The sequence below is a fragment of the Hemitrygon akajei genome, chromosome 11, assembly GCF_048418815.1.
Source record: "Hemitrygon akajei chromosome 11, sHemAka1.3, whole genome shotgun sequence".
NCBI classification, from domain to species: Eukaryota; Metazoa; Chordata; class Chondrichthyes; order Myliobatiformes; family Dasyatidae; genus Hemitrygon; species Hemitrygon akajei.
The window spans coordinates 86051382-86073896 of NC_133134.1; the positions used below are offsets into that span (position 1 = coordinate 86051382).

At 51.4% G+C, this 22515-nt stretch overlaps 1 protein-coding gene across 4 annotated transcripts in view; it reads left to right on the forward strand.

Moving 5' to 3' along the window:
• The window catches only part of LOC140735804 (rho guanine nucleotide exchange factor 2-like), a 182525-nt gene that overhangs the window by 24156 nt on the left and 135854 nt on the right, over nucleotides 1–22515 (forward strand). For 3 of the 4 annotated variants that reach the window (XM_073061286.1, XM_073061287.1, XM_073061289.1), the window contains exon 1: nucleotides 1960–2055. The exons of the other annotated variant lie outside the window; for it this stretch is intronic. In XM_073061286.1, coding sequence (XP_072917387.1) covers nucleotides 2017–2055 — 39 coding nt within the window. In that variant the 5' untranslated portion in view covers nucleotides 1960–2016. Of the gene's footprint in view, nucleotides 1–1959; nucleotides 2056–22515 lie in introns of those variants that run through there. 4 annotated transcript variants of the gene reach the window in all.

Genomic DNA, 22515 nt, shown 5'->3' on the forward strand with positions numbered 1-22515 from the left:
GGCTCAGTGAATTGTGGTCAAATTGCCCTCTGTTGCAGGTGTACGGTAACATGGTGCCGACATCAGAGGCACCATTCTGGCCAAAGTAATGGTGCATCGTGCCACTGAATCTGGACAATAAATGCTGATGAATGAGGGTGTGTCAGTGTCACAGTGATGGGTGTGAAAGTGTCACAGTGTGAGGAGTGTCAGTGTGACAATGAGGGGTGTGGAGTGTGTCCCTGAGGAGTGTGGGTGTGTCAGTGTCACAGTGAGGGGTGTGGTGTGTGTCAGTGTGTCAGTGAGGGTGAGGGGAGTGTCGGTGTCACAGTGAGGGGTGTGAGGTGTGTTAGTGTTACAGTGAGGGGTGTGGGTGTGTCGGTGTCACAGTGAGGGGTGTGAGTGTGTTGGAGTCACAGTGAGGGGTGTGGGGTGTGTCAGTGTCACGGTGAGGGGTGTGGGGTGTGTCAGTGTTACAGTGAGGGGTGTGGGTGTGTCGGAGTCACAGTGAGGGGTGTGGGGTGTGTCAGTGTCACGGTGAGGGGTGTGGGGTGTATCAGTGTTACAGTGAGGGGTGTGGGGTGTATCAGTGTTACAGTGAGGGATGTGGGATGTGTCAGTGTCACGGTGAGGGGTGTGGGGTGTGTCAGTGTTACAGTGAGGGGTGTGGGGTGTGTCAGTGTTACAGTGAGGGGCGTGGGATGTGTCAGTGTCACAGTGAGGGGTGTGGGGTGTGTCAGTGTCAATGTTACAGTGAGGGGTGTGGGATGTGTCAGTGTCACGATGAGGAGTGTGTGGGGTGTCAGTGTTACAGTGAGGGGTGTGGGATGTGTCAGTGTCACAGTGAGGGGTGTGGGGTGTGTCAGTGTCACAGTGAGGGACACTGTATATCTATTCTCAGTTCTGTCAGAGGTGACGTTGCCCTCTCTCCTCTGCACCAGTTCCCTCCGCATGTCTTCCCTCCCTCTTCCTGAGGCCCTTCTCCCTCCACACCACCCCCATATAGAGCCCAGCTCATCCCAACAGATTCCAGCTCACTAGTTCCTTCGATCCCAGGAGACCTTCCCTGTTGTCCTCAGTTCAATTCTGATGCAGGGAGACCAGAGGTGTGTGTGTGAGAGAGAGAGAGAGAGAGTGAGAGTGAGTGAGTGTGTGTGTGAGAGAGAGAGTGTGTGTGTGTGTGCGCGTGTGTGAGAGAGAGAGTGTGAGTGTGTGTGTGTTCAGCTTTTTAACTGCCTTCCACCTACCACGGATTGTAGTTGTTGGATGTGGGGAGGGGGGGTTGATTATTGAATTGAATTGACTTTACTTCTTACATCCTTCATATACATCAGGAGTAAAAATCTTTACGTTACGTCTCCGTCTTAATGTGGAATGGGCAACTTATAGTAATCTATAATAAATAGTATGTACAACAGGAGAGTCAAACGCAGTTGTGTCAGCATGAATTAATCAGTCGGGTGGCCTGGTGGAAAAAGCTATCCCGGAGCCTGTTGGTCCTGGCACCGTTTCCCGGATGGTAGCTGCTGGAACTGGCGTGCTGTTTTCCTGGGATAGCTGGGGAATCGGGAGAGGGTATTCCACGTGGACGGGGAAGGAGGATAGCGGGAGCAGCAATGGGTGGTGTTGTGCCTGGTGGATCTCGCCGCCGGCTGGGCCAGTGAGGTGGGCAGTGGCTTCCCCTGCTGCTCGGGGCTTCCTGAGGTAGCGGCTGTCGGGTGGAATCGGAGGTGCCGATCCCATTCAAGAGGCAGCCCCGGCTGACGATGGGGCCACGCCCCCTCCCCAAGCGTAGGCCCCGCCCCTCCTGCAGCGCTTGCCCCGCCCTGACGTCCTTACGCAAGCGCCTTTTCCCCGCCCCCTCAGCGACGTATAGCTTTTTATGTTTCCTTCAGGCTCCGCCCCTTTACTTACGTCCAGGCCACACCCTCCCCAGACTCCGCCTCCGCCAGCAGGCCCCGCCCCGGACGCCCCCCCCCCCCTCCCCTCCCCGCGCCCGGCCCATGTGCGGCCGCCCCGCAGCCTCCGGCAGCCGCCATGTACCGCGCCGACAGGAGCCGCCAGATCGCCAATAAGGTACGGACCGGCAGTGTCGCTCGCCTACCGGCTCTCCCTCCCTCACCGCTGCCCTCCGTTACATCCTTCTCAATTCCCCGGCCCTTTCGCGGCGTCGGCTGCCGCTCTCACCCCGTCTCCCTGGGGCCGCTTTGTCTGCGCGCCGGCCCCGTCCCTCGGGACTCGGAGACGCTTATCGCCGCCTTTTCCCAGAGAGCTCCTCGGCCATCAGACACGCTACCCCTCCCTCCCTCCCTCCATCCTCACCCCTCCCCTCCCTCCCTCCATCCTCACCCCTCCCCTCCCTCCCTCCGTCCTCACCCCTCCCCTCTATCCTCGCCCCCTCCCTCCCTCCGTCCTCACCCCTCCCCTCTATCCTCACCCCTCCATCCTCGCCTCCTCACCCATCCCCTCTATCCTCACCCCTCCATCTTCGCCCTCTCCCTCCCTCCATCCTCACCCCTCCCCTCTATCCTCACCCCTCCATCCTCGCCCCTCCCTCCCTCCATCCTCACCCCTCCCCTCTATCAGTCCTCCATCCTCGCCCCCTCCCTCCCTCCTCACCCCTCCCCTCTATCCTCACCCCTCCATCTTCGCCCTCTCCCTCCCTCCATCCTCACCCCTCCCCTCTATCCTCACCCCTCCATCCTCGCCCCTCCCTCCCTCCATCCTCACCCCTCCCCTCTATCCTCACCCCTCCATCCTCGCCCCCTCCCTCCCTCCATCCTCAACCCTCCCCTCTATCCTCACCCATCTTTGCCCTCTCCCTCCCTCCATCCTCAACCCTCCCCTCTATCCTCACCCCTCCATCTTCGCCCTCTCCCTCCCTCCATCCTCGCCCCCTCCCTCCCTCCATCCTCAACCCTCTATCCTCACCCCTCCATCTTCGCCCACTCCCTCCCTCCATCCTCGCCCCCTCCCTCCCTCCATCCTCGCCCCCTCCCTCCCTCCATCCTCACCCCTCCCCTCTATCCTCACCCCTCCATCTTCGCCCTCTCCCTCCCTCCATCCTCACCCCTCCCCTCTATCCTCACCATCCTCGTCCCTCCCTCCCTCCATCCTCACCCCTCCCCTCTATCCTCACCCCTCCATCCTCGCCCCCTCCCTCCCTCCATCCTCAACCCTCCCCTCTATCCTCACCATTCCATCTTCGCCCTCTCCCTCCCTCCATCCTTGCCCCCTCCCTCCCTCCATCCTCAACCCTCCCCTCTATCCTCACCCCTCCATCTTCGCCCTCTCCCTCCCTCCATCCTCGCCCCCTCCCTCCCTCCATCCTCAACCCTCTATCCTCACCCTCCATCTTCGCCCACTCCCTCCCTCCATCCTCGCCCCCTCCCTCCCTCCATCCTCACCCCTCCCCTCTATCCTCAACCCTCCATCTTTGCCCTCTCCCTCCCTCCATCGCCCCCTCCCTCCATCCTCAACCCCTCCCTCCATCCTCACCCCATCCCTCCATCCTCACCCCTCCCCTCTATCCTCACTCCTCCATCTTTGCCCTCTCCCTCCCTCCATCCTCACCCCCTCTCTCCCTCCATCGCCCCCTCTCTCCCTCCATTCTGGCCCCCTCCCTCCCTCCATCCTCACCCCTCACCTCTATCCTCACCCCTCCATCCTTGCCCCCTCCCTCCCTCCATCCTTGCCCCCTCCCTCCCTCCATCCATCCTCACCCCTCCCTCCATCCATCCTCACCTCTCCTTCCATCACTCCCTCCCCTCCATCCTCACCTGCTTCCACCTGCCATCCTTCCCCACCCCCTCTTTCCCTCCATTCCCCATCCCCCGGCAACCCCACCTCTCCCTCACTCCATTCCCACCCCCTCTCCCCGCACAATCCCACCCCCACCCACCCTCTGTCCCTGTTATGTTCTTATGGAGGGCTGTGTGTGTGGGGGGGGAACTGAGTACAGTCACCATTGTGAGTTGTTTATGTTTGGGTGTAGGAGTGTGAAGCTGCTGGGGTGGGGTGAGTACAGTCACCATTGTGAGTTGTTTATGTTTGGGTGTAGGAGTGTGAAGCTGTTGGGGGGGGTGAGTACAGTCACCATTGTGAGTTGTTTATGTTTGGGTGTAGGAGTGTGAAGCTGTTGGGGGGTGGGGTGAGTACAGCCACCATTGTGAGTTGTTTATGTTTGGGTGTAGGAGTGTGAAGCTGCTGGGGGGGTGAGTACAGTCACCATTGTGAGTTGTTTATGTTTGGGTGTAGGAGTGTGAAGCTGCTGGGGGGGTGAGTACAGCCACCATTGTGAGTTGTTTATGTTTGGGAGTAGGAGTGTGAAGCTGTTGGGGTGGGGTGAGTACAGTCACCATTGTGAGTTGTTTATGTTTGGGTGTAGGAGTGTGAAGCTGTTGGGGGGGTGAGTACAGCCACCATTGTGAGTTGTTTATGTTTGGGAGTAGGAGTGTGAAGCTGTTGGGGTGGGGTGAGTACAGTCACCATTGTGAGTTGTTTATGTTTGGGTGTAGGAGTGTGAAGCTGCTGGGGGGGTGAGTACAGCCACCATTGTGAGTTGTTTATGTTTGGGAGTAGGAGTGTGAAGCTGTTGGGGTGGGGGGTGAGTACAGTCACCATTGTGAGTTGTTTATGTTTGGGTGTAGGAGTGTGAAGCTGTTGGGGGGTGGGGTGAGTACAGTCACCATTGTGAGTTGTTTATGTTTGGGTGTAGGAGTGTGAATCTGCTGGGGACCTGAGTACAGCCACCATTGTGAGTTGTTTATGTTTGGGTGTAGGAGTGTGAATCTGCTGGGGGTGGGGTGAGTACAGCCAACATTGTGAGTTGTTTATGTTTGGGTGCAGGAGTGTGAAGCTGCTGGGGGGGTGAGTACAGCCACCATTGTGAGTTGTTTATGTTTGGGTGTAGGAGTGTGAATCTGCTGGGGGGGGGTGAGTACAGCCACCATTGTGAGTTGTTTATGTTTGGGTGTAGGAGTGTGAAGCTGTTGGGGTGGGGATGAGTACAGTCACCATTGTGAGTTGTTTATGTTTGGGTGTAGGAGTGTGAATCTGCTGGGGGGGTGAGTACAGCCACCATTGTGAGTTGTTTATGTTTGGGTGTAGGAGTGTGAAGCTGCTGGGGGGTGGGGTGAGTACAGCCACCATTGTGAGTTGTTTATGTTTGGGTGTAGGAGTGTGAAGCTGCTGGGGGGTGGGGTGAGTACAGTCACCATTGTGAGTTCTTTATGTTTGGGTGTAGGAGTGTGAAGCTGTTGGGGTGGGGGGTGAGTACAGTCACCATTGTGAGTTGTTTATGTTTGGGTGTAGGAGTGTGAAGCTGCTGGGGGGGTGAGTACAGTCACCATTGTGAGTTGTTTATGTTTGGGTGTAGGAGTGTGAATCTGCTGGGGGGGGGGTGGGGGTGAGTACAGCCACCATTGTGAGTTCTTTATGTTTGGGTGTAGGAGTGTGAATCTGCTGGGGGGGGGGTGGGGGTGAGTACAGCCACCATTGTGAGTTGTTTATGTTTGGGTGTAGGAGTGTGAATCTGCTGGGGGGGTGAGTACAGTCACCATTGTGAGTTGTTTATGTTTGGGTGTAGGAGTGTGAAGCTGTTGGGGGGGTGAGTACAGTCACCATTGTGAGTTGTTTATGTTTGGGTGTAGGAGTGTGAAGCTGTTGGGGTGGGGGTGATTATAGTCACCATTGTGAGTTGTTTATGTTTGGGTGTAGGAGTGTGAAGCTGCTGGGGGGTGGGGGTGAGTACAGCCACCATTGTGAGTTGTTTATGTTTGGGTGTAGGAGTGTGAAGCTGTTGGGGTGGGGGTGATTACAGTCACCATTGTGAGTTGTTTATGTTTGGGTGTAGGAGTGTGAAGCTGTTGGGGGGGTGAGTACAGCCACCATTGTGAGTTGTTTATGTTTGGGTGTAGGAGTGTGAATCTGCTGGGGGGGTGAGTACAGCCACCATTGTGAGTTGTTTATGTTTGGGTGTAGGAGTGTGAAGCTGTTGGGGGGGTGAGTACAGTCACCATTGTGAGTTGTTTATGTTTGGGTGTAGGAGTGTGAAGCTGTTGGGGGGTGGGGTGAGTACAGTCACCATTGTGAGTTGTTTATGTTTGGGTGTTGGAGTGTGAATCTGCTGGGGGGGTGAGTACAGTCACCATTGTGAGTTGTTTATGTTTGGGTGTAGGAGTGGGAATCTGCTGGGGGGGGGGTGAGTACAGCCACCATTGTGAGTTGTTTATGTTTGGGTGTAGGAGTGTGAATCTTCTGGGGGGGGTGAGTACAGCCACCATTGTGAGTTGTTTATGTTTGGGTGTAGGAGTGTGAAGCTGTTGGGGTGGGGGTGATTACAGTCACCATTGTGAGTTGTTTATGTTTGGGTGTAGGAGTGTGAAGCTGCTGGGGGGGGGTGAGTACAGTCACCATTGTGAGTTGTTTATGTTTGGGTGTAGGAGTGTGAAGCTGCTGGGGGGGTGAGTACAGTCACCATTGTGAGTTGTTTATGTTTGGGTGTAGGAGTGTGAAGCTGCGGGGGGGGGTGAGTACAGTCACCATTGTGAGTTGTTTATGTTTGGGTGTAGGAGTGTGAAGCTGTTGGGGTGGGGGTGATTACAGTCACCATTGTGAGTTGTTTATGTTTGGGTGTAGGAGTGTGAAGCTGCTGGGGGGGTGAGTACAGTCACCATTGTGAATTGTTTATGTTTGGGTGTAGGAGTGTGAAGCTGCTGGGGGGGTGAGTACAGTCACGATTGTGAGTTGTTTATGTTTGGGTGTAGGAGTGTGAAGCTGCTGGGGGGGTGAGTACAGTCACCATTGTGAGTTGTTTATGTTTGGGTGTAGGAGTGTGAAGCTGTTGGGGTGGGGGTGATTACAGTCACCATTGTGAGTTGTTTATGTTTGGGTGTAGGAGTGTGAATCTGCTGGCGGGTGGGTGAGTACAGTCACCATTGTGAGTTGTTTATGTTTGGGTGTAGGAGTGTGAAGCTGTTGGGGTGGGGGTGATTACAGTCACCATTGTGAGTTGTTTATGTTTGGGTGTAGTAGTGTGAAGCTGCTGGGGGGGTGAGTACAGTCACCATTGTGAGTTGTTTATGTTTGGGTGTAGGAGTGTGAAGCTGTTGGGGTGGGGGTGATTACAGTCACCATTGTGAGTTGTTTATGTTTGGGTGTAGGAGTGTGAATCTGCTGGGGGGTGGGTGAGTACAGTCACCATTGTGAGTTGTTTATGTTTGGGTGTAGGAGTGTGAAGCTGTTGGGGTGGGGGTGATTACAGTCACCATTGTGAGTTGTTTATGTTTGGGTGTAGGAGTGTGAAGCTGTTGGGGTGGGGGTGATTACAGTCACCATTGTGAGTTGTTTATGTTTGGGTGTAGGAGTGTGAATCTGCTGGGGGGTGGGTGAGTACAGTCACCATTGTGAGTTGTTTATGTTTGGGTGTAGGAGTGTGAAGCTGTTGGGGTTGGGGGTGAGTACAGCCACCATTGTGAGTTGTTTATGTTTGGGTGTAGGAGTGTGAATCTGCTGGGGGGTGGGTGAGTACAGTCACCATTGTGAGTTGTTTATGTTTGGGTGTAGGAGTGTGAAGCTGTTGGGGTGGGGGGTGAGTACAGCCACCATTGTGAGTTGTTTATGTTTGGGTGTAGGTGTGTGAATCTGCTGGGGGGTGGGTGAGTACAGTCACCATTGTGAGTTGTTTATGTTTGGGTGTAGGAGTGTGAAGCTGTTGGGGTGGGGGTGATTACAGTCACTATTGTGAGTTGTTTATGTTTGGGTGTAGTAGTGTGAAGCTGCTGGGGGGGTGAGTACAGTCACCATTGTGAGTTGTTTATGTTTGGGTGTAGGAGTGTGAAGCTGTTGGGGTGGGGGTGATTACAGTCACCATTGTGAGTTGTTTATGTTTGGGTGTAGGAGTGTGAATCTGCTGGGGGGTGGGTGAGTACAGTCACCATTGTGAGTTTATGTTTGGGTGTAGGAGTGTGAAGCTGTTGGGGTGGGGGTGATTACAGTCACCATTGTGAGTTGTTTATGTTTGGGTGTAGGAGTGTGAAGCTGTTGGGGTGGGGGTGATTACAGTCACCATTGTGAGTTGTTTATGTTTGGGTGTAGGAGTGTGAATCTGCTGGGGGGTGGGTGAGTACAGTCACCATTGTGAGTTGTTTATGTTTGGGTGTAGGAGTGTGAAGCTGTTGGGGTGGGGGGTGAGTACAGCCACCATTGTGAGTTGTTTATGTTTGGGTGTAGGAGTGTGAAGCTGTTGGGGTGGGGGTGATTACAGTCACCATTGTGAGTTGTTTATGTTTGGGTGTAGTAGTGTGAAGCTGCTGGGGGGGGTGAGTACAGTCACCATTGTGAGTTGTTTATGTTTGGGTGTAGGAGTGTGAAGCTGTTGGGGTGGGGGTGATTACAGTCACCATTGTGAGTTGTTTATGTTTGGGTGTAGGAGTGTGAATCTGCTGGGGGGTGGGTGAGTACAGTCACCATTGTGAGTTGTTTATGTTTGGGTGTAGGAGTGTGAAGCTGTTGGGGTGGGGGGTGAGTACAGCCACCATTGTGAGTTGTTTATGTTTGGGTGTAGGAGTGTGAAGCTGCTGGGGGGGTGAGTACAGTCACCATTGTGAGTTGTTTATGTTTGGGTGTAGGAGTGTGAAGCTGCTGGGGGGGTGATTACAGTCACCATTGTGAGTTGTTTATGTTTGGGTGTAGGAGTGTGAATCTGCTGCGGGGTGGGTGAGTACAGTCACCATTGTGAGTTGTTTATGTTTGGGTGTAGGAGTGTGAAGCTGTTGGGGTGGGGGTGATTACAGTCACCATTGTGAGTTGTTTATGTTTGGGTGTACTAGTGTGAATCTGCTGGGGGGTGGGTGAGTACAGTCACCATTGTGAGTTGTTTATGTTTGGGTGTAGGAGTGTGAAGCTGTTGGGGTGGGGGGTGAGTACAGCCACCATTGTGAGTTGTTTATGTTTGGGTGTAGGAGTGTGAAGCTGCTGGGGGGGTGAGTACAGTCACCATTGTGAGTTGTTTATGTTTGGGTGTAGGAGTGTGAAGCTGCTGGGGGGGTGAGTACAGTCACCATTGTGAGTTGTTTATGTTTGGGTGTAGGAGTGTAAAGCTGTTGGGGGGGTGATTACAGTCACCATTGTGAGTTGTTTATGTTTGGGTGTAGGAGTGTGAAGTTGCTGGGGGGGTGAGTACAGTCACCATTGTGAATTGTTTATGTTTGGGTGTAGGAGTGTGAAGCTGCTGGGGGGGTGAGTACAGTCACCATTGTGAGTTGTTTATGTTTGGGTGTAGGAGTGTGAAGCTGCTGGGGGGGTGAGTACAGTCACCATTGTGAGTTGTTTATGTTTGGGTGTAGGAGTGTGAAGCTGTTGGGGTGGGGGTGATTACAGTCACCATTGTGAGTTGTTTATGTTTGGGTGTAGGAGTGTGAATCTGCTGGGGGGTGGGTGAGTACAGTCACGATTGTGAGTTGTTTATGTTTGGGTGTAGGAGTGTGAAGCTGTTGGGGTGGGGGTGATTACAGTCACCATTGTGAGTTGTTTATGTTTGGGTGTAGTAGTGTGAAGCTGCTGGGGGGGTGAGTACAGTCACCATTGTGAGTTGTTTATGTTTGGGTGTAGGAGTGTGAAGCTGTTGGGATGGGGGTGATTACAGTCACCATTGTGAGTTGTTTATGTTTGGGTGTAGGAGTGTGAATCTGCTGGGGGGTGGGTGAGTACAGTCACCATTGTGAGTTGTTTATGTTTGGGTGTAGGAGTGTGAAGCTGTTGGGGTGGGGGTGATTACAGTCACCATTGTGAGTTTATGTTTGGGTGTAGGAGTGTGAATCTGCTGGGGGGTGGGTGAGTACAGTCACCATTGTGAGTTGTTTATGTTTGGGTGTAGGAGTGTGAAGCTGTTGGGGTGGGGGGTGAGTACAGCCACCATTGTGAGTTGTTTATGTTTGGGTGTAGGAGTGTGAAGCTGCTGGGGGGGTGAGTACAGTCACCATTGTGAGTTGTTTATGTTTGGGTGTAGGAGTGTGAAGCTGCTGGGGGGGTGAGTACAGTCACCATTGTGAGTTGTTTATGTTTGGGTGTAGGAGTGTGAAGCTGTTGGGGGGGTGATTACAGTCACCATTGTGAGTTGTTTATGTTTGGGTGTAGGAGTGTGAAGCTGTTGGGGTGGGGGTGATTACAGCCACCATTATGAGTTGTTTATGTTTGGGTGTAGGAGTGTGAATCTGCTGGGGGGGGTGATTACAGTCACCATTGTGAGTTGTTTATGTTTGGGTGTAGGAGTGTGAATCTGCTGGGGGGGTGTGTACAGTCACCATTGTGAGTTGTTTATGTTTGGGTGTAGGAGTGTGAATCTGCTGGGGGGGTGAGTACAGCCACCATTGTGAGTTGTTTATGTTTGGGTGTAGGAGTGTGAAGCTGCTGGGGGGGTGAGTACAGTCACCATTGTGAGTTGTTTATGTTTGGGTGTAGGAGTGTGAAGCTGCTGGGGGGGTGAGTACAGCCACCATTGTGAGTTGTTTATGTTTGAGTGTAGGAGTGTGAAACTGCTGGGGGGGTGAGTACAGCCACCATTGTGAGTTGTTTATGTTTGGGTGTAGGAGTGTGAAGCTGTTGGGGTGGGGGTGATTACAGTCACCATTGTGAGTTGTTTATGTTTGGGTGTAGGAGTGTGAAGCTGCGGGGGGGGTGAGTACAGTCACCATTGTGAGTTGTTTATGTTTGGGTGTAGGAGTGTGAAGCTGTTGGGGTGGGGGTGATTACAGTCACCATTGTGAGTTGTTTATGTTTGGGTGTAGGAGTGTGAAGCTGCTGGGGGGGGTGAGTACAGTCACCATTGTGAATTGTTTATGTTTGGGTGTAGGAGTGTGAAGCTGCTGGGGGGGTGAGTACAGTCACCATTGTGAGTTGTTTATGTTTGGGTGTAGGAGTGTGAAGCTGCTGGGGGGGTGAGTACAGTCACCATTGTGAGTTGTTTATGTTTGGGTGTAGGAGTGTGAAGCTGTTGGGGTGGGGGTGATTACAGTCACCATTGTGAGTTGTTTATGTTTGGGTGTAGGAGTGTGAATCTGCTGGGGGGTGGGTGAGTACAGTCACCATTGTGAGTTGTTTATGTTTGGGTGTAGGAGTGTGAAGCTGCTGGGGGGGTGAGTACAGTCACCATTGTGAGTTGTTTATGTTTGGGTGTAGGAGTGTGAAGCTGTTGGGGTGGGGGTGATTACAGTCACCATTGTGAGTTGTTTATGTTTGGGTGTAGGAGTGTGAATCTGCTGGGGGGTGGGTGAGTACAGTCACCATTGTGAGTTGTTTATGTTTGGGTGTAGGAGTGTGAAGCTGTTGGGGTGGGGGTGATTACAGTCACCATTGTGAGTTGTTTATGTTTGGGTGTAGTAGTGTGAATCTGCTGGGGGGTGGGTGAGTACAGTCACCATTGTGAGTTGTTTATGTTTGGGTGTAGGAGTGTGAAGCTGTTGGGGTGGGGGGTGAGTACAGCCACCATTGTGAGTTGTTTATGTTTGGGTGTAGGAGTGTGAAGCTGTTGGGGTGGGGGTGATTACAGTCACCATTGTGAGTTGTTTATGTTTGGGTGTAGGAGTGTGAATCTGCTGGGGCGTGGGTGAGTACAGTCACCATTGTGAGTTGTTTATGTTTGGGTGTAGGAGTGTGAAGCTGTTGGGGTGGGGGTGATTACAGTCACCATTGTGAGTTGTTTATGTTTGGGTGTAGGAGTGTGAATCTGCTGGGGGGTGGGTGAGTACAGTCACCATTGTGAGTTGTTTATGTTTGGGTGTAGGAGTGTGAAGCTGTTGGGGTGGGGGGTGAGTACAGCCACCATTGTGAGTTGTTTATGTTTGGGTGTAGGAGTGTGAAGCTGCTGGGGGGGTGAGTACAGTCACCATTGTGAGTTGTTTATGTTTGGGTGTAGGAGTGTGAAGCTGCTGGGGGGTGAGTACAGTCACCATTGTGAGTTGTTTATGTTTGGGTGTAGGAGTGTGAAGCTGTTGGGGGGGTGATTACAGTCACCATTGTGAGTTGTTTATGTTTGGGTGTAGGAGTGTGAAGCTGTTGGGGTGGGGGTGATTACAGCCACCATTATGAGTTGTTTATGTTTGGGTGTATGAGTGTGAAGCTGTTGGGGGGGTGAGTACAGCCACCATTGTGAGTTGTTTATGTTTGGGTTAAGGAGTGTGAATCTGCTGGGGGGGGTGAGTACAGTCACCATTGTGAGTTGTTTATGTTTGGGGGTGGGGTGAGTACAGCCACCATTGGGAGTTGTTTATGTTTTGGTGTAGGAGTGTGAAGCTGCTGGGGGGGTGAGTACAGTCACCATTGTGAGTTGTTTATGTTTGGGTGTAGGAGTGTGAAGCTGCTGGGGGGGTGATTACAGTCACCATTGTGAGTTGTTTATGTTTGGGTGTAGGAGTGTGAATCTGCTGGGGGGTGGGTGAGTACAGTCACCATTGTGAGTTGTTTATGTTTGGGTGTAGGAGTGTGTAGCTGTTGGGGTGGGGGGTGAGTACAGCCACCATTGTGAGTTGTTTATGTTTGGGTGTAGGAGTGTGAAGCTGCTGGGGGGGTGAGTACAGTCACCATTGTGAGTTGTTTATGTTTGGGTGTAGGAGTGTGAAGCTGCTGGGGGGGTGAGTACAGTCACCATTGTGAGTTGTTTATGTTTGGGTGTAGGAGTGTGAAGCTGTTGGGGGGGTGATTACAGTCACCATTGTGAGTTGTTTATGTTTGGGTGTAGGAGTGTGAAGCTGTTGGGGTGGGGGTGATTACAGTCACCATTGTGAGTTGTTTATGTTTGGGTGTAGTAGTGTGAAGCTGCTGGGGGGTGAGTACAGTCACCATTGTGAGTTGTTTATGTTTGGGTGTAGGAGTGTGAAGCTGTTGGGGTGGGGGTGATTACAGTCACCATTGTGAGTTGTTTATGTTTGGGTGTAGGAGTGTGAATCTGCTGGGGGGTGGGTGAGTACAGTCACCATTGTGAGTTGTTTATGTTTGGGTGTAGGAGTGTGAAGCTGTTGGGGTGGGGGGTGAGTACAACCACCATTGTGAGTTGTTTATGTTTGGGTGTAGGAGTGTGAAGCTGCTGGGGGGGTGAGTACAGTCACCATTGTGAGTTGTTTATGTTTGGGTGTAGGAGTGTGAAGCTGTTGGGGGGGGTGATTACAGTCACCATTGTGAGTTGTTTATGTTTGGGTGTAGGAGTGTGAATCTGCTGGGGGGTGGGTGATTACAGTCACCATTGTGAGTTGTTTATGTTTGGGTGTAGGAGTGTGAATCTGCTGGGGGGTGGGTGAGTACAGTCACCATTGTGAGTTGTTTATGTTTGGGTGTAGGAGTGTGAAGCTGCTGGGGGGGTGAGTACAGTCACCATTGTGAGTTGTTTATGTTTGGGTGTAGGAGTGTGAAGCTGTTGGGGTGGGGGTGATTACAGTCACCATTGTGAGTTGTTTATGTTTGGGTGTAGGAGTGTGAATCTGCTGGGGGGTGGGTGAGTACAGTCACCATTGTGAGTTGTTTATGTTTGGGTGTAGGAGTGTGAAGCTGTTGGGGTGGGGGTGATTACAGTCACCATTGTGAGTTGTTTATGTTTGGGTGTAGTAGTGTGAAGCTGCTGGGGGGGTGAGTACAGTCACCATTGTGAGTTGTTTATGTTTGGGTGTAGGAGTGTGAAGCTGTTGGGGTGGGGGGTGATTACAGTCACCATTGTGAGTTGTTTATGTTTGGGTGTAGGAGTGTGAATCTGCTGGGGGGTGGGTGAGTACAGTCACCATTGTGAGTTGTTTATGTTTGGGTGTAGGAGTGTGAAGCTGTTGGGGTGGGGGTGATTACAGTCACCATTGTGAGTTGTTTATGTTTGGGTGTAGGAGTGTGAATCTGCTGGGGGGTGGGTGAGTACAGTCACCATTGTGAGTTGTTTATGTTTGGGTGTAGGAGTGTGAAGCTGTTGGGGTGGGGGGTGAGTACAGCCACCATTGTGAGTTGTTTATGTTTGGGTGTAGGAGTGTGAAGCTGCTGGGGGGGTGAGTACAGTCACCATTGTGAGTTGTTTATGTTTGGGTGTAGGAGTGTGAAGCTGTTGGGGGGGTGATTACAGTCACCATTGTGAGTTGTTTATGTTTGGGTGTAGGAGTGTGAAGCTGTTGGGGTGGGGGTGATTACAGCCACCATTATGAGTTGTTTATGTTTGGGTGTAGGAGTGTGAATCTGCTGGGGGGGGGTGATTACAGTCACCATTGTGAGTTGTTTATGTTTGGGTGTAGGAGTGTGAATCTGCTGGGGGGGTGAGTACAGTCACCATTGTGAGTTGTTTATGTTTGGGTGTAGGAGTGTGAATCTGCTGGGGGGGTGAGTACAGCCACCATTGTGAGTTGTTTATGTTTGGGTGTAGGAGTGTGAATCTGCTGGGGGGTGGGTGAGTACAGTCACCATTGTGAGTTGTTTATGTTTGGGTGTAGGAGTGTGAAGCTGTTGGGGTGGGGGGTGAGTACAGCCACCATTGTGAGTTGTTTATGTTTGGGTGTAGGAGTGTGAAGCTGCTGGGGGGGTGAGTACAGTCACCATTGTGAGTTGTTTATGTTTGGGTGTAGGAGTGTGAAGCTGCTGGGGGGTGAGTACAGTCACCATTGTGAGTTGTTTATGTTTGGGTGTAGGAGTGTGAATCTGCTGGGGGGTGGGTGAGTACAGTCACCATTGTGAGTTGTTTATGTTTGGGTGTAGGAGTGTGAAGCTGTTGGGGTGGGGGTGATTACAGCCACCATTATGAGTTGTTTATGTTTGGGTGTAGGAGTGTGAATCTGCTGGGGGGGGGTGATTACAGTCACCATTGTGAGTTGTTTATGTTTGGGTGTAGGAGTGTGAATCTGCTGGGGGGGTGAGTACAGTCACCATTGTGAGTTGTTTATGTTTGGGTGTAGGAGTGTGAATCTGCTGGGGGGGTGAGTACAGTCACCATTGTGAGTTGTTTATGTTTGGGTGTAGGAGTGTGAATCTGCTGGGGGGGTGAGTACAGTCACCATTGTGAGTTGTTTATGTTTGGGTGTAGGAGTGTGAATCTGCTGGGGGGGTGAGTACAGCCACCATTGTGAGTTGTTTATGTTTGGGTGTAGGAGTGTGAAGCTGCTGGGGGGGGGTGAGTACAGTCACCATTGTGAGTTGTTTATGTTTGGGTGTAGGAGTGTGAAGCTGCTGGGGGGGGGGTGAGTACAGCCACCATTGTGAGTTGTTTATGTTTGGGTGTAGGAGTGTGAAACTGCTGGGGGGGTGAGTACAGCCACCATTGTGAGTTGTTTATGTTTGGGTGTATGAGTGTGAAGCTGTTGGGGTGGGGGTGATTACAGTCACCATTGTGAGTTGTTTATGTTTGGGTGTAGTAGTGTGAAGCTGCGGGGGGGGTGAGTACAGCCACCATTGTGAGTTGTTTATGTTTGGGTGTAGGAGTGTGAAACTGCTGGGGGGGTGAGTACAGCCACCATTGTGAGTTGTTTATGTTTGGGTGTATGAGTGTGAAGCTGTTGGGGTGGGGGTGATTACAGTCACCATTGTGAGTTGTTTATGTTTGGGTGTAGTAGTGTGAAGCTGCTGGGGGGGTGAGTACACTCACCATTGTGAGTTGTTTATGTTTGGGTGTAGGAGTGTGAAGCTGCGGGGGGGGGGTGAGTACAGTCACCATTGTGAGTTGTTTATGTTTGGGTGTAGGAGTGTGAAGCTGCGGGGGGGGGTGAGTACAGTCACCATTGTGAGTTGTTTATGTTTGGGTGTAGGAGTGTGAAGCTGTTGGGGTGGGGGTGATTACAGTCACCATTGTGAGTTGTTTATGTTTGGGTGTAGGAGTGTGAAGCTGCTGGGGGGGTGAGTACAGTCACCATTGTGAATTGTTTATGTTTGGGTGTAGGAGTGTGAAGCTGCTGGGGTGGTGAGTACAGTCACCATTGTGAGTTGTTTATGTTTGGGTGTAGGAGTGTGAAGCTGCTGGGGGGGTGAGTACAGTCACCATTGTGAGTTGTTTATGTTTGGGTGTAGGAGTGTGAAGCTGTTGGGGTGGGGGTGATTACAGTCACCATTGTGAGTTGTTTATGTTTGGGTGTAGGAGTGTGAATCTGCTGGGGGGTGGGTGAGTACAGTCACCATTGTGAGTTGTTTATGTTTGGGTGTAGGAGTGTGAAGCTGTTGGGGTGGGGGTGATTACAGTCACCATTGTGAGTTGTTTATGTTTGTGTGTAGTAGTGTGAAGCTGCTGGGGGGGTGAGTACAGTCACCATTGTGAGTTGTTTATGTTTGGGTGTAGGAGTGTGAAGCTGTTGGGGTGGGGGTGATTACAGACACCATTGTGAGTTGTTTATGTTTGGGTGTAGGAGTGTGAATCTGCTGGGGGGTGGGTGAGTACAGCCACCATTGTGAGTTGTTTATGTTTGGGTGTAGGAGTGTGAAGCTGCTGGGGGGGGTGAGTACAGTCACCATTGTGAGTTGTTTATGTTTGGGTGTAGGAGTGTGAAGCTGCTGCGGGGGGTGAGTACAGCCACCATTGTGAGTTGTTTATGTTTGGGTGTAGGAGTGTGAAGCTGTTGGGGTGGGGGTGATTACAGTCACCATTGTGAGTTGTTTATGTTTGGGTGTAGGAGTGTGAAGCTGCGGGGGGTGGGTGAGTACAGTCACCATTGTGAGTTGTTTATGTTTGGGTGTAGGAGTGTGAAGCTGTTGGGGTGGGGGTGATTACAGTCACCATTGTGAGTTGTTTATGTTTGGGTGTAGGAGTGTGAAGCTGCTGGGGGGGTGAGTACAGTCACCATTGTGAATTGTTTATGTTTGGGTGTAGGAGTGTGAAGCTGCTGGGGGGGTGAGTACAGTCACCATTGTGAGTTGTTTATGTTTGGGTGTAGGAGTGTGAAGCTGCTGGGGGGTGAGTACAGTCACCATTGTGAGTTGTTTATGTTTGGGTGTAGGAGTGTGAAGCTGTTGGGGTGGGGGTGATTACAGTCACCATTGTGAGTTGTTTATGTTTGGGTGTAGGAGTGTGAATCTGCTGGGGGGTGGGTGAGTACAGTCACCATTGTGAGTTGTTTATGTTTGGGTGTAGGAGTGTGAAGCTGTTGGGGTGGGGGTGATTACAGTCACCATTGTGAGTTGTTTATGTTTGGGTGTAGTAGTGTGAAGCTGCTGGGGGGGTGAGTACAGTCACCATTGTGAGTTGTTTATGTTTGGGTGTAGGAGTGTGAAGCTGTTGGGGTGGGGGTGATTACAGTCACCATTGTGAGTTGTTTATGTTTGGGTGTAGGAGTGTGAATCTGCTGGGGGGTGGGTGAGTACAGTCACCATTGTGAGTTGTTTATGTTTGGGTGTAGGAGTGTGAAGCTGTTGGGGTGGGGGGTGAGTACAGCCACCATTGTGAGTTGTTTATGTTTGGGTGTAGGAGTGTGAAGCTGCTGGGGGGGTGAGTACAGTCACCATTGTGAGTTGTTTATGTTTGGGTGTAGGAGTGTGAAGCTGTTGGGGGGGGTGATTACAGTCACCATTGTGAGTTGTTTATGTTTGGGTGTAGGAGTGTGAAGCTGCTGGGTGGGGTGAGTACAGTCACCATTGTGAGTTCTTTATGTTTGGGTGTATGAGTGTGAAGCTGTTGGGGGGGTGAGTACAGCCACCATTGTGAGTTGTTTATGTTTGGGTTAAGGAGTGTGAATCTGCTGGGGGGGGTGAGTACAGTCACCATTGTGAGTTGTTTATGTTTGGGGGTGGGGTGAGTACAGCCACCATTGGGAGTTGTTTATGTTTGGGTGTAGGAGTGTGAAGCTGCTGGGGGGGTGAGTACAGTCACCATTGTGAGTTGTTTATGTTTGGGTGTAGGAGTGTGAAGCTGCTGGGGGGGTGATTACAGTCACCATTGTGAGTTGTTTATGTTTGGGTGTAGGAGTGTGAATCTGCTGGGGGGTGGGTGAGTACAGTCACCATTGTGAGTTGTTTATGTTTGGGTGTAGGAGTGTGTAGCTGTTGGGGTGGGGGGTGAGTACAGCCACCATTGTGAGTTGTTTATGTTTGGGTGTAGGAGTGTGAAGCTGCTGGGGGGGTGAGTACAGTCACCATTGTGAGTTGTTTATGTTTGGGTGTAGGAGTGTGAAGCTGCTGGGGGGGTGAGTACAGTCACCATTGTGAGTTGTTTATGTTTGGGTGTAGGAGTGTGAAGCTGTTGGGGGGGTGATTACAGTCACCATTGTGAGTTGTTTATGTTTGGGTGTAGGAGTGTGAAGCTGTTGGGGTGGGGGTGATTACAGTCACCATTGTGAGTTGTTTATGTTTGGGTGTAGTAGTGTGAAGCTGCTGGGGGGTGAGTACAGTCACCATTGTGAGTTGTTTATGTTTGGGTGTAGGAGTGTGAAGCTGTTGGGGTGGGGGTGATTACAGTCACCATTGTGAGTTGTTTATGTTTGGGTGTAGGAGTGTGAATCTGCTGGGGGGTGGGTGAGTACAGTCACCATTGTGAGTTGTTTATGTTTGGGTGTAGGAGTGTGAAGCTGTTGGGGTGGGGGGTGAGTACAACCACCATTGTGAGTTGTTTATGTTTGGGTGTAGGAGTGTGAAGCTGCTGGGGGGTGAGTACAGTCACCATTGTGAGTTGTTTATGTTTGGGTGTAGGAGTGTGAAGCTGTTGGGGGGGGTGATTACAGTCACCATTGTGAGTTGTTTATGTTTGGGTGTAGGAGTGTGAAGCTGCTGGGTGGGGTGAGTACAGTCACCATTGTGAGTTCTTTATGTTTGGGTGTATGAGTGTGAAGCTGTTGGGGGGGTGAGTACAGCCACCATTGTGAGTTGTTTATGTTTGGGTTAAGGAGTGTGAATCTGCTGGGGGGGGTGAGTACAGTCACCATTGTGAGTTGTTTATGTTTGGGGGTGGGGTGAGTACAGCCACCATTGTGAGTTGTTTATGTTTGGGTGTAGGAGTGTGAATCTGCTGGGTGGGGGTGAGTACAGCCAACATTGTGAGTTGTTTATGTTTGGGTGTAGGAGTGTGAAGCTGTTGGGGTGGGGGGTGAGTACAGTCACCATTGTGAGTTGTTTATGTTTGGGTGTAGGAGTGTGAAGCTGCTGGGGGGGTGATTACAGTCACCATTGTGAGTTGTTTATGTTTGGGTGTAGGAGTGTGAATCTGCTGGGGGGTGGGTGAGTACAGTCACCATTGTGAGTTGTTTATGTTTGGGTGTAGGAGTGTGAAGCTGTTGGGGTGGGGGGTGAGTACAGCCACCATTGTGAGTTGTTTATGTTTGGGTGTAGGAGTGTGAAGCTGCTGGGGGGGTGAGTACAGTCACCATTGTGAGTTGTTTATGTTTGGGTGTAGGAGTGTGAAGCTGCTGGGGGGGTGAGTACAGTCACCATTGTGAGTTGTTTATGTTTGGGTGTAGGAGTGTGAAGCTGTTGGGGGGGTGATTACAGTCACCATTGTGAGTTGTTTATGTTTGGGTGTAGGAGTGTGAAGCTGTTGGGGTGGGGTTGATTACAGCCACCATTATGAGTTGTTTATGTTTGGGTGTAGGAGTGTGAATCTGCTGGGGGGGGTGATTACAGTCACCATTGTGAGTTGTTTATGTTTGGGTGTAGGAGTGTGAATCTGCTGGGGGGGTGAGTACAGTCACCATTGTGAGTTGTTTATGTTTGGGTGTAGGAGTGTGAATCTGCTGGGTGGGTGAGTACAGCCACCATTGTGAGTTGTTTATGTTTGGGTGTAGGAGTGTGAAGCTGCTGGGGGGGTGAGTACAGCCACCATTGTGAGTTGTTTATGTTTGGGTGTAGGAGTGTGAAACTGCTGGGGGGGTGAGTACAGCCACCATTGTGAGTTGTTTATGTTTGGGTGTAGGAGTGTGAAGCTGTTGGGGTGGGGGTGATTAGTCACCATTGTGAGTTGTTTATGTTTGGGTGTAGGAGTGTGAAGCTGCGGGGGGGGGGGTGAGTACAGTCACCATTGTGAGTTGTTTATGTTTGGGTGTAGGAGTGTGAAGCTGTTGGGGTGGGGGTGATTACAGTCACCATTGTGAGTTGTTTATGTTTGGGTGTAGGAGTGTGAAGCTGCTGGGGGGGTGAGTACAGTCACCATTGTGAATTGTTTATGTTTGGGTGTAGGAGTGTGAAGCTGCTGGGGGGGTGAGTACAGTCACCATTGTGAGTTGTTTATGTTTGGGTGTAGGAGTGTGAAGCTGCTGGGGGGGTGAGTACAGCCACCATTGTGAGTTGTTTATGTTTGGGTGTAGGAGTGTGAAGCTGTTGGGGTGGGGGTGATTACAGTCACCATTGTGAGTTGTTTATGTTTGGGTGTAGGAGTGTGAATCTGCTGGGGGGTGGGTGAGTACAGTCACCATTGTGAGTTGTTTATGTTTGGGTGTAGGAGTGTGAAGCTGTTGGGGTGGGGGTGATTACAGTCACCATTGTGAGTTGTTTATGTTTGGGGGTGGGGTGAGTACAGCCACCATTGTGAGTTGTTTATGTTTGGGTGTAGGAGTGTGAATCTGCTGGGTGGGGGTGAGTACAGCCAACATTGTGAGTTGTTTATGTTTGGGTGTAGGAGTGTGAAGCTGTTGGGGTGGGGGGTGAGTACAGTCACCATTGTGAGTTGTTTATGTTTGGGTGTAGGAGTGTGAAGCTGCTGGGGGGGTGAGTACAGTCACCATTGTGAGTTCTTTATGTTTGGGTGTAGGAGTGTGAAGCTGTTGGGGTGGGGGGTGAGTACAGTCACCATTGTGAGTTGTTTATGTTTGGGTGTAGGAGTGTGAAGCTGCTGGGGGGGTGAGTACAGTCACCATTGTGAGTTGTTTATGTTTGGGTGTAGGAGTGTGAAGCTGCTGGGGGGTGGGGTGAGTACAGTCACCATTGTGAGTTCTTTATGTTTGGGTGTAGGAGTGTGAATCTGCTGGGGGGGTGAGTACAGTCACCATTGTGAGTTGTTTATGTTTGGGTGTAGGAGTGTGAAGCTGCTGGGGGGGGGGTGAGTACAGCCACCATTGTGAGTTGTTTATGTTTGGGTGTAGGAGTGTGAAGCTGCTGGGGGGGTGAGTACAGTCACCATTGTGAGTTGTTTATGTTTGGGTGTAGGAGTGTGAAGCTGTTGGGGGGGGGTGAGTACAGCCACCATTGTGAGTTGTTTATGTTTGGGTGTAGGAGTGTGAAGCTGCTGGGGGGGGTGAGTACAGCCACCATTGTGAGTTGTTTATGTTTGGGTGTAGGAGTGTGAATCTTCTGGGGGGTGGTGAGTACAGTCACCATTGTGAGTTGTTTATGTTTGGGTGTAGGAGTGTGAATCTGCTGGGGGGGTGAGTACAGCCACCATTGTGAGTTGTTTATGTTTGGGTGTAGGAGTGTGAATCTGCTGGGGGGTGGTGAGTACACTCACCATTGTGAGTTGTTTATGTTTGGGTGTAGGAGTGTGAATCTGCTGGGGGGGGTGAGTACAGCCACCATTGTGAGTTGTTTATGTTTGGGTGTAGGAGTGTGAAGCTGCTGGGGGGGGGGTGAGTACAGTCACCATTGTGAGTTGTTTATGTTTGGGTGTAGGAGTGTGAAGCTGCTGGGGGTGGGGTGAGTACAGCCACCATTGTGAGTTGTTTATGTTTGGGTGTAGGAGTGTGAAGCTGCTGGGTGGGGTGAGTTGAGTCACCATTGTGTGTTCTTTATGTTTGGGTGTAGGAGTGTGAAGCTGTTGGGGGGGTGAGTACAGTCACCATTGTGAGTTGTTTATGTTTGGGTGTAGGAGTGTGAAGCTGCTGGGGGGGTGATTACAGCCACCATTGTGAGTTGTTTATGTTTGGGTGTAGGAGTGTGAATCTGCTGGGGGGGGGGTGAGTACAGCCACCATTGTGAGTTGTTTATGTTTGGGTGTAGGAGTGTGAATCTGCTGGGTGGGGTGAGTACAGCCACCATTGTGAGTTGTTTATGTTTGGGTGTAGGAGTGTGAATCTGCTGGGTGGGGTGAGTACAGCCACCATTGTGAGTTGTTTATGTTTGGGTGTAGGAGTGTGAATCTGCTGGGTGGGGGGGTGAGTACAGTCACCATTGTGAGTTGTTTATGTTTGGGTGTAGGAGTGTGAATCTGCTGGGTGGGGTGAGTACAGCCACCATTGTGAGTTGTTTATGTTTGGGTGTAGGAGTGTGAAGCTGCTGGGGGGGGGTGAGTACAGTCACCATTGTGAGTTGTTTATGTTTGGGTGTAGGAGTGTGAAGCTGTTGGGGGGTGGGGTGAGTACAGCCACCATTGTGAGTTGTTTATGTTTGGGTGTAGGAGTGTGAATCTGCTGGGGGGGATGAGTACAGTCACCATTGTGAGTTGTTTATGTTTGGGTGTAGGAGTGTGAAGCTGCTGGGGGGGTGAGTACAGTCACCATTGTGAGTTGTTTATGTTTGGGTGTAGGAGTGTGAATCTGCTGGGGGGGTGAGTACAGCCACCATTGTGAGTTGTTTATGTTTGGGTGTAGGAGTGTGAATCTGCTGGGGGGGTGGGGTGAGTACAGCCACCATTGTGAGTTGTTTATGTTTGGGTGTAGGAGTGTGAAGCTGTTGGGGGGGTGA